General features: G+C 39.6%; 1 protein-coding gene across 1 annotated transcript; it reads right to left on the minus strand.

Annotated features, from left to right (window-relative positions):
* Window positions 1–1,076: 1,076 nt before the first annotated feature.
* On the minus strand, window positions 1,077–4,434 carry LOC138902842 (uncharacterized). The gene is made up of 3 exons (XM_070190743.1): window positions 3,840–4,434; window positions 3,684–3,758; window positions 1,077–1,093 (listed from the first exon to the last, which is right to left on the minus strand). Exons 1-3 carry the CDS (start codon window positions 4,432–4,434, stop codon window positions 1,077–1,079), a joined length of 687 nt encoding a protein of 228 aa, XP_070046844.1.
* Window positions 4,435–11,845: the final 7,411 nt, after the last annotated feature.

Raw genomic sequence — 11,845 nt, forward strand, 5'->3', positions numbered from 1 at the left:
CTGGAAGGCAGACATAGTGGGCAATCCTTTTATCTCTTTCCAGCAAAAATTGAAGAATGTTAAGAAGGCTTTGGCATTGTGGAGTAAGATGACATTTGGGGATATTTTCAAGCAGATTTCAGTATTAGAGGATATCATCAAGTTGAATGAGGTAAAGTTTGAGCTTAATCCTACTTCTCAAAACAAGGCAAAGCTACATAAACTACATGCAGATCTCACTAGATACTTACACCTAGAGGAGGAGTTCTAGAGGCAAAAAGATGGGATGCAATGGTTTAAAGATGGGGATACGAATACAAAGTTCTTTCATGTTTATTTTAAGGGAAAGAGAAAGAGGCTTCAAGTATCCGGAATTCTTTACAACAATAGGAATTGGCTAGTATCACAAGAGGAGATGGTTAAGGAGGCACTAGAGTTTTTCAAAATAGTTCATGGAGGAGAGTTTACCAACAAACTTTGATAATGTAAACCATGTTCCCAAAATGGTTTCTCAAGAGTAGAATGGTAGGCTATGGGAAAACCTACTATGGAGGAGGTAAAACATGTTGTATTTGGGCTGAATGGAGATAGTGCTAGTAGCCATGATGGCTTCACTAGCAAATTTTATCACTCTTGTTGGGATATAATATGTGAAGATGTGCTAGACATGGTGTCACGCCCTGAGCCTGGGGACGAGACCGGCGACCGGTGCCTCACCTATCCTTGCGTACCACTTGTGACTAAGAGAATCTGAACATGTAATGTCATACTTTGGCCATGGGCCACATTAGAAGATAATGTGTGAAACAAAATATAAAACTGAATAGAGACTAATGCTGACTAAATGTCAACATAAACCTGGGCCGGAAAGGCCATCATAATTACTACAACTGGCAAGCCAACAAAATATATGTACAGGGCCTACAAACCCACACACTGCACTAGCTAACAGGATATGTCTACAAGACTCTACTAATGGATGTGCTGTGATCGGAATAGAGCCCTGACTTACCCATAACCTATCTACATATATACACAAGATGTACACAAAACTTATGCCTGCAACCTATAAAAGAAAATCTCCTTCATTTTCTTAATTACCTCTTCTTGATAACTGGAGCATAAGATATTTACAGCACTCAATTATATTTCCACAAAACTATTGGAATGAAGGAAAGACTTGAAAAGATAAATCTTTAACTGCTAAGAGTAGAACCACTTATGGAATAGAATTACGTTTACGTATCGTTACTTGGATCATGCCAAAATGAAGGAAGGCTTAGTCGTAACACACCTGGAGTAGGGAAAAATCCGTATGATATTTTTGGAAAAGGTTGCACCGTACTCCTTTAAAACTGCAAAATTTACGTTGTTAAGGTGCTAATAATTCTCGTTGGATTTTTGGTTGAAGAATGTCTCGTTGTTAATGTAGTGTTGTAGGAATTTTTGTAGGAATTTTGTTTCTAACGTGCAAAAGCTCCATCCGATTGTAGTATTGTTAGAATGAAGTTACTAGACATTAGAAGTCTTGAAAATAAATCATGTTTTGTGGCAGTGTAGTTAGAAATGAACATATTGGACAAGAAATATCTTGTAATGAATTTTGTTGGGTTGCCACCTAATGAAGATTTTCTAAGAGTCATAGTCTTAGAATGTGGCTAGCTGCCACGTTTTGGGGGTAGTCTTATCTCTTAATTTATTAATTAATTAAGTAATGTCCTGTTACCTGATAATTAACCAATTACCCGCATAATTAAGAATTATATCAAATTACTTAGAATACTACTCACTTTTAATAGACTTTATACATCATACTATCACGGTCATATGATACATTGTATGGTACTAGTCCTTAAATATCGGGTATTAAAGCTCAGACCGTATTTTATTCCAAATCGACAACCCTCAATGAAACTCATTTTCTTTAATTCGTGTACCCTTTATCCTTCATGGAACTTACTTATCGCTTGTTATAAATAGCATAAATATGCTAATCTCAAGATAATATCATCCCCAAGTCTATGTCCATTAATTGAAGACGAAACTTTAACGTATGAGAAATGCGAGATGTTACATACTTCCTCCCTTAGAAACATTCGTCCTCGAATGTTTACTCTTAGATACCTTGGAAACATTTTTGTCAAAGTCTCCTCTGTACACTAGACTAAACCCACCCTGGGCGCATCCAGAAAATATACTATACATACCATACTTTGCCCCACATAGATGTCTATTAAAAATTCGGAACATCAAAAACAAGAGCTTACCTGAGGACCTACTGGCCTGAATAGGGCTCTGCTGAGGTATCCCATTTTGATCCATATCTCCAGTTTGAAATAGGTGGGGGTATTTAGACTTCATATCTTCCTCCGTTTCCCACGTCATCTCTTCCATATTATTGCTTCTCTATAAGACCTTTACGGAGGCTACCTCCTTATTCCGTAGCTTGTGGATTTGTCGGTCTAGGATGGCAACCGAAAATTCCTCGTATGACAAGTCCTCTGTAATATGTACATCATCCGTGGGCACCACTTGGGTAGGATCGCTAATGCACTTTTGTAACATAGATACGTGAAAAATCGGATGGACAAATTATAATTCCGAGGTCAATTCTAACTCATAAGCTACTTGGCCCACTCTCCGAATGATCCTATAAGGCCCAATATACCGTGGGCTAAGTTTGCCTTTCTTGTCAAACTTCATCACCTCCTTCATAGGTGACACCTTTACGAATACCCTGTCATTAACCCCGAACTATAAATCTCGTCGCCGCACGTCAGTATATGACTTCTGACGATTTTGAGCTGTCAACAGTCGCTCCCGAATAAGCTTTACTTTTTCTATGGCCTGCTGAACCAGGTCAGGCCCATGTAACCCAGATTCTTCAACATCAAACCACCCTATAGGAGACCTGCACCTGCGCCCATACAAAGCCTCGTACGGATCCATCTGGATACTGGAGTGGTAATTGTTATTATATGCAAACTCGATAAGAGGTAGATGTTCGTCCCAACTTCTTTTAAAATCCAGCACACTTGCTCGTAACATATCCTCGAGCGTTTGAATTTTGCGCTCGGCTTGTCCATCAGTTTGTGGATGAAAAGCTGTGCTGAGATTCACCCGAGTCCCTAGACGTTTATGAAATGATCTCCAAAAATGTTTTGTAAACTGGGCCCCACGGTCAGATATAATAGATATTGGTACTCCGTGTAGTCGCATAATCTTCTACTATATATGTAGATCTGACCGGTAGTAAATGAGCTGATTTTGTGAGCCTATGAACTATCACCCATATGGAATCGAACTTACGATGAGAACGAGGTAAACCCATGATAAAGTCCATGTTTATCGCCTCCCATTTCCATGTCAGGATCTCTATAGTCTGCATTAGCCCTCCGGGCTTCTGATGCTCTATCTTTACTTGCTGGCAAATAGGACACTGAGCGACATACTCAGCAATGTTCTTCTTCATATCGTTCCACCAATACACATCCTTAGTGAGTCGTCTTTCTTCCGTACAAACAGTACCGATGCACCCCAAGGTGAGGTACTGGGTCTGATGAAACCTTTCTCCAGTAAATCTTTTAACTGCTCCTTCAACTCCTTCAATTCGGCAGGTACTATTCTATATGGAGGGATGGATATTGGTTGTGTTCCCGGAAGCAAATCGATTCCAAAATCAATCTCTCGCTCTGGAGGAATACCTGGAAGTTCATATGGAAATACATCTACGTACTCTTTGACTACTGGAATAGACTGAAGTGTAGGTATCTCAGCATCTGCATCTTTAACTCGCACAATATGATAAATGCACCCTTTTACGATCATTTTCCTCGCCTTCAGATAGGAAATAAACCTACCTCTAGGTGTCACTGTATTACCTACCCATTCAAGGACGAGCTCACCCGAAAAATTAAATCTAGCTATCTTTGCTCGGTAATCAACTGTGGCATAGCAAGCTGCCAACCAGTCCATGCCCATGATAGCATCAAAATCCAACATCTCTAGCTCAACTAGGTCGGATGAGGTCTGACGACCACAAATTGACACTGTAGAACCTCGGTAAACCCGTCTAGCAATAATCGATTCTCCGACCGGGATAGATACCGCAAAAGGATCACTTAGTATTTCAGGCACTATACCAAATTTTCCCGTGACAAATGGGGTAATACACAATAAAGTAGATCCTGGTTCTATCAAGGTATAAGCATTCAGAGAGCAAATGGTCAACATACTTGTCACAACGTCTGGGGAAGACTCCTGGTCTTGTCGACCCGCTAACGCATAGCTACGATTCTGGTTACCACATGAACTGGAAGCTCTACCTCTTCTTTGACCTCTACCAGCCGAAGACTGAGACTCGCACCCTGAAGGATGCACGGACATATATGATCCTATTACTGAATTCGCTGGTTGCGCCACACCCCCAGAATCTCTATTTGGGCAATCTCGCATCATATGCCCGGACGTCCACATGTATAACAAGCATCGGAACTGGCTCGACATTGGCCCAAGTGTCCTCTACCGTAGATGGCACACCGTAGCGGAAATGGCCATGTCTGCCCCGAACCTCATTGTCACTGCAAACTTGATGCCTGGGAGCTCTCACCTGGTACTAACTGATTATAACGGTCATACCTGTAACCCTGTGACTGAGGTGGCGGAGGTCTAGGTGGCCATTCTAAGTACTTGGGCCTATAACTACCCTAAGACTGCTCCTAAGATCTGGAAAATCTCATCCTCTTACGTTGCCCTAACTCAGTCCTCTCTGTACCCTGCTGCGATGCCTACCCCTTTCTACATTCTGGGCAAATGCCTAAATCCGGGAGATATTCATACTATACTGTAATGCAGCGGTGGCACATGCCTCAGTCAACTCTCGGGCCAACCCTGCTATAAAGCTATAGATCATGTCCCGAATAGTAGCAACTATGGATGGTGCATATATGGCCAATGAGTCATAACGGAGACTATACTCTCGAACACTCATATTGCCCTGCTTGAGGGCTAGAAACTGATCGACTTGGGCCTGTCGGATCTCTCGCGGTAAGTACTGGTCAGGGAAGGCATCTAAAAAAATTCTCCTACATAGAGGGAGGTGCATCACGTCCCCTAGAACTTTCCTATCCCTCGTACCAAAGGTTGGCTATATCTCGGAGTCAAAAAGCTGCTAGCTCAACTGCCTCTTTCTCCGTGGCATGCATAACCCGAAAGATCTTGTGAAGCTGATCTATGAAATCCTTCGGGTCCTCTTTTTGATCTGTCCCCGTGAACTCTGGGGGACTCAAAGAAATAAACTCTCGGACCCTTGAACTCCTAGATCCCTCAGAAGGTCTTGCACTAGCGGATGCCCTAGCCTGTTGCTGGGTAGCTACCAACTGTGCCAACAAATGCACCGCACTCCTCAAGTCCTGATCTGATGGAAGCAGAGGGGGAACTAGATGTACGGTCTCCCTAGGAATCTCCTCAGGTGGCGGAGGAGCCGGTAATGGCTGGGTAGGGGTCTCTCCCTAGGCCTCCGATTGTGCCCTATCTACTGGGGGTACCCTGCTATTCCCCTCACCTAGTGTTGTTTCTCTCCTCTGGCTAGCCGTAGTCTTCCTAGTTACTGTCATTTGTGCATGCAAATGCCAACACGTAAGTTTAACTCAAATTTCGAATAACTCTGTGCTACAGCACGATTTAGATTTGAAAGAAGGGTAACCAACTCCTAAATGCCCTGTAGTCCTCTGCTTATATAATGTTGTGCACTACACACCTATAAACAAGACCCTACTAGACACTGCTTGTAGACTCCCTAGGACAGAACTGCTCTGATACCACTTTTGTCATGCCCTGAGCCTGGAGACTAGACCGGCACCCGGTGCCTCACCTATCCTTGCGTACCACTTGCGACTAAGAGACTCTGAACATGTAATGTCATACTTTGGCCATGGGCCACATTATAAGATAATGTGTGAAACAAAATATAAAACTGAATAGAGACTAACGCTGACTAAATGTCAACATAAAGCTGGGCCGGCAAGGCCGTCATAATTACTACAACTGGAAAGCCAACAAAATATACATACAAGGCCTACAAGCCCACATATTGCACTAGCTGATAGGATATGTCTAAAAGCCTCTACTGATGGATGTACTGTGATCGGAACAGGGCCCCGACCTACCCATAACCTATCTACATATATACACAAGATGTACACAAAACTTCTAGGCCCGGCAACTCCGAAGGACGGGGAGCTTACCGATAAAGCTGAACTCGGGCAACACCTACTGAGGAGGTCTGCCCATCTGTCTGTCTGAACCTGTACGCATGAAATGCAGCGCCCCCCAAAAAAGGACGTCAGTACGAAATAATATACCGAGTATATAAGGTAATATACTGAACGCTGAAACTGAATTGATAATATAATAACCGAACGCAACTGGGAGTCAAAGAAAATCTGAAGATATGCTCACCTGCTGTTACTGACTTTAACTCTCTCAATATAGTAAGTAAAATAGCTGTCCGACCTTATAAGGCTCGGTATATATATTTATCTACTCTGCCGTAGTAGGCTGGCTCATAGGCGCTTGGCCATACTAGGCCATGTATCTCAACCAACCGGGCTCGCTCATAGGTGCTCAGCCACAGTAGGCTCGGTATATAACTTACCATCTGATCACAGGTTGCCCAATAGGGGCCTGCCCATCGATTATAGCTCGATGGTAATGAAAATACTATAATACTGTATATATAGATTCTCTGCTCTCTTGACTAGAAGAAGATAATACTACACACATTCGTATATAATCTTTGCATACTTCTTCATTTTTCTAAGAGGCATAAAGGCATTTTACAAAGATAAAATAAGTATTAATATATCGCACTTCCTTTGTTAATAATTCATGTTTTAAATTGCCAAAACTGTCTAGAACCATATCCTACATTTAAAACATACTTAGCTTTCATTTGTGATGGTTCATAAATGCTAATTATATACTTAAATACCTGCAAACTATAAAAGTAAATCTCCTTCATTTTCTTAATTACCTCTTCTTGATAACTAGAGAATAAGATATTTACAGCACACAATTATATTTCCAAAAAACTATTGGAAGGATGGAAAGATTTGAAAAGATAAATTCTTAACTGCTAAGAGTAGAACCACTTATGAAATAGCATTACGTTTACGTATAGTTACATGGATCATGACAAAATGATGGAAGGCTTAGCCTTAACATACCTGGAGTAGAGAAAAATCCGTATGATATTCTTAGAAAAGGTTGCACCGTACTCCTTTAGAACCGCAAAATTTACGTTGTTAAGCTGCTAATAATTCTCGTTGAATTTTTGGTTGAAGAAAGTCTCAATGTTAATGTAGTGTTGTAGGAATATTTGCAGGAATTATGTTTCTAACGTGCAAAAGCTCCATCTAATTATAGTGTTGTTAGAATGAAGATAGTAGACATGAAAAGTCTTGAAAATGAATCATCTTTTGTGGCAGTGTAGTTAGAAATGAACATATTGGACAAGAAATGTCTTGTAACGAAATTTGTTGGGTTTCCTCCTAATGAAAATTTTCTAAGAGTCATAGTCTTAGAATGTGGCTAGCTGCCACGTTTTGGGGGTAGTCTTATCTCTTAATTTATTAATTAATTAGGTAATGTCCCGTTACCCGATAATTAACCAATTACCCGCATAATTAAGAATTATCTCAAATTACTTAGAATACTACTTACTTTTAATAGACTTTATACATCATACTATCACGGTCATATGGTACCTTGTATGGTAGTAGTCCTTAAATATCGGGTATTATAGCTCGGACCGTATTTTATTTTAAATCGACAACCTTCAATGAAACTTATTTTCTTTAATTCATGTACCCTTTATCCTTCATAGCACTTACTTATTTCCTGTTATAAATAGCATAAATATGCTAACCTCAAGATAATCTCATCCCCGAGTCTATGTCCATTAACTAAAGACGAAACTTTAACGTACGAGAATTGCGAGATGTAACACATGGTCAGGGATTTCTTTTGTGGATCAGCACTGCCAAGGTTCATTACACATACTAACTTAGTGTTATTGCCGAAGAAGAAGAATGTAGCCACATTTTCTGATATGAGACATATTAGTTTGAACAATTTCTCAAACAAGGTCATCTATAGAGTGTTTCATGAGAGGTTAGTGGATCTTCTACCTACACTCATCTCTCCCCTAATCAGACAGGGTTTGTGAAAGGAAGGAGTATTATGAAAAACATCTTGCTAACACAAGAGATAGTGACATATATTAGAAAGAGAGATATACCATCTAATGTGGTGATCAAGTTGGATATGGCTAAAGAATATGATAGGGTGTCTTAGTTGTTTTTGACTAAAGTGTTGAGGCAGATAGGTTTTGGAGAGATTTTTATTGACATGGTTTTCAGGTTGGTCTCAAACAATTGGTATTCAGTGTTACTGAATGGGCAGGCAAATGGTATCTTTAAATCAATAAGAGGAGTCAAGAAAGGAGATCCTTTATATCCTACATTGTTCATATTAGCAATTGAGGTGTTAGGGAGAGCTTTAGATGCCTTGTTTGATAATCCAGATTTTATTGTATTGGGATGCCTAAGTGGAGCCAAAATATCAGTTACCTCTCATATGTTGATGATACTATTATTTTTAGCTCCTCTCATTATCGTGCAATATAGTTGATCATGAGTGTACTTGAAGATTATGAAGCTGCATCTGGCCAAAAGGTGAATAAGGAGAAGTCTTCTTTCTATATGCATGAGAAGACACCATATCACAAAGCCAATACAATTCACCTTATCACACAACTTCAGAGGCATTCCTTCCCCCTCACTTATCTTGGTTGTCTAATCTTTTATAGTAGAAGGCAGAAGGCCTTTTACAAAGACATTATATAGAAGGTGCAGGAGAGACTTCATTCTTTGAAAGGTAAACTACTGTCTATAGGTGGAAGAGCAGTCTTGATAGCACATGTTCTAAAAAGTATGCCACTTCACCTCCTATTATCAGTGAACCCTCCATAGTATGTAATTGCTAAGTTGCATGAATATTTGCAAGGTTATTTTGGAGCAATTTTGGGAATGTCAATGCTAGGCATTGGGCTTGATGGGATACTTTATGCTTGCCTAAGGATGAGGGTGGTGCTGGATTTTGATCTTTACATGATGTCTTTAAGGCATTATTTGCAAAACTATGATAGAACTTTAGGACCAAGGAGATACTATGGACTACATTCATGAGAAACAAATACTGCTAGAAGATCAATGAAGTGGTGAAGAATGACAACTAGAATGAAGAGCTACTTAGAGATATACTACCAGTGGAAATAGTTGACCACATACTAGATTGTATTGAACCTCCAAATGCTGATGATTTGAATGATAAACTATGGTGGAAGCTTGAATCTAAAGTCCGATTATCAGTTAAGTCTGCCTGGCATTACATAAGAAGAAGAAGAAGAAGACAAGAAAATAAGTTGTAAGAGTTTGTTTGGGTCAAGGGCTTACCATTCAAGGTGTCCTTTATTATGTGGCGGTTATGGAAGACAAAAATACCACTGGATGATACATATAAAAGGTGGGGATACATGTTTCCATCAAGGTGTTGGTGTTATAGAAGCCCTCAAGAGGAAATACTTGCTTATGTATTCTTTAGGTCTCTTGTTGCATAGTTTACCTGGAAATACTTTAGTACAGCTGCAGGGATTAATATTGAAGGAAAGCTGTTGATTCAAGTGATTAATGAGTGGTGGGGAAAACCAATGAACCCTAGCCTCAAATCTATCTACCAAGCCATTCCATCACTAATTGTATGACACTTGTGGAAGAGGAGGAATGTTGGCAGATATGGGAGAGTGATGTCCATTAATAGATTGATCTATGAAGTTTATACATCACTATACATGGTACTGAAGATGAGAAGGCCTACCTTTCAGCTGACACAGCCAGTTGGCCATAATTACATGATAAACTGCTGGCTCATAAACCTAAGTTGAAGTACACTAGGGTCTTGTGGCAACTACCTCCTACAAGATGGATAAAGTGTAACACTGATAGAGCATTAGAGACAATGGAGGTGCTTCTTATGCTTATTGTATTGGAGTTGGAGTTGCTGACCTACTGTATGCACAAGCAGATGAAATTGAAAATACAACCAACTATGTTGCAGAAGTCAAAGCCAATTTGGAAGCACTAAGGTACATTGTGCAATCTCAGTTGCCTCCTTGTGTTATTGAAACCGATTCTCTGATGATGAAACAAATTTTGAATTATGTGTGGAAGCCTCCATGGAATATTGTTGTACATGTCGAGGAGATTAAGCACCTCATGTCAATGTGTATAATTCCAGTAACTCATGTTCTCAGGGAAGGAAACAAATTGGCTGCCCATTTGGCTAACATAACTTTAGATCAACAGTTTATTGTACAGGTGAATTCATTTATGGAAATGGATATTCAAGGAAAGAATATTTTGAATAGTGACAAGTCACAGATACCCTATATTAGGGTAGGATTTGCCAAACCAAATTCTAGATGATGATGAATGATGAGGATGGAAGGATTATGTGGAGGAGAATTATAGTAATGAGAAGGGTGTTGAGGTGGGCTGGAGGAAAGTCCAAGGTCACAGGAGAAGGAGTTTTCATAACACTTTCTGCTCAAATCCTTAGGGAAGAGGGCAGAAAGAAATTTTCTACTAACATCATTTCTTGTTTTGCAGGTACTATTAGGGCAACTGGCATTTATGTGGTGTCCACACTTATTAGGATGGTATTAACATCCCTGATGTTAATTCCCTATAGGTGTAACCATTACATATACCAACTATAAATCACATCAAACAAGACAAGGAAGAAGCCTCACAAATTGTAACCAAACTGGACCACTAATACTAGATGGGAAGCAATATGCAGTAAGGTGCAATTGCCTTAGCATTGCCAGCTTCCTGGAGGCTATACAAGCATGTAATATCAAGAGCTTTGAAAGCATCATGCCCAAACTAATGCGTAGGAAGCATTCACTGCCCAGAATTGACAAAGCTGGGAACGAGAGTTGGAAGCAAGTTGTTGGATGTTTGATGATCATTTAAAGGAAGTGTCAAGGCACATGTCAAATGTATCAGACATAAGGATGGTACTTTAATTTTGTTTTTATCCATACATTGCAACTACAATCATGAAACAATGGATCAAAGTCACAAAATCGATAGGGATGCATTGAGCTGGACAGTGAGACTGTGTATAATTGCATTTGGTTTAGCTAAATTCTGGCCTATACCATGTTTGATTGTATGATTCAGGTGCCTACTGGAATCCAATACTCGTGGAGAGTTGAAGTGTTCAAGTGCATACTCTCTTGTGCAATCTTTCAGTATATGGTGCACATTTTGGACAAACAATGGTTATGCAAGCTGTTGGCTGGTTGTTGCTCTACATATGCATCTCTCATTAGTTCTCTATGTAATACCAAAGTTGAACATACCACTTAAACTTTTTTAATAGGATTGATGTACTATCATGTTTTAATTTTCTTCATTTTGTGAGACCTCCTGAAATTATTTGTATTTTGTATTCTATTTTTATTATTAATAAAAAAAGCACCACTAAGCACAAAACTTAATGGTATATTTGCTTTAAATAAAAGGAAATGAAAATAGAGCAATTAACTCATGAATATGAACTCGAAATTCAAATACTAGAGAGCCTAAAATAACAAAGTCTAATAAGACGAAACCGAGGATAACTCAACAATCACAAACAGTTACAACATGTCCAATCCATTATGGCGCGCAACCCGATCCCACCATAACATTTATCTTTTCATATCATAATCCGTCCATATTCCTTCATTTCATTTTAA

The sequence above is a fragment of the Nicotiana tomentosiformis genome, chromosome 12 (genome assembly GCF_000390325.3).
Source record: "Nicotiana tomentosiformis chromosome 12, ASM39032v3, whole genome shotgun sequence".
In the NCBI taxonomy this organism is placed as follows: Eukaryota; Viridiplantae; Streptophyta; class Magnoliopsida; order Solanales; family Solanaceae; genus Nicotiana; species Nicotiana tomentosiformis.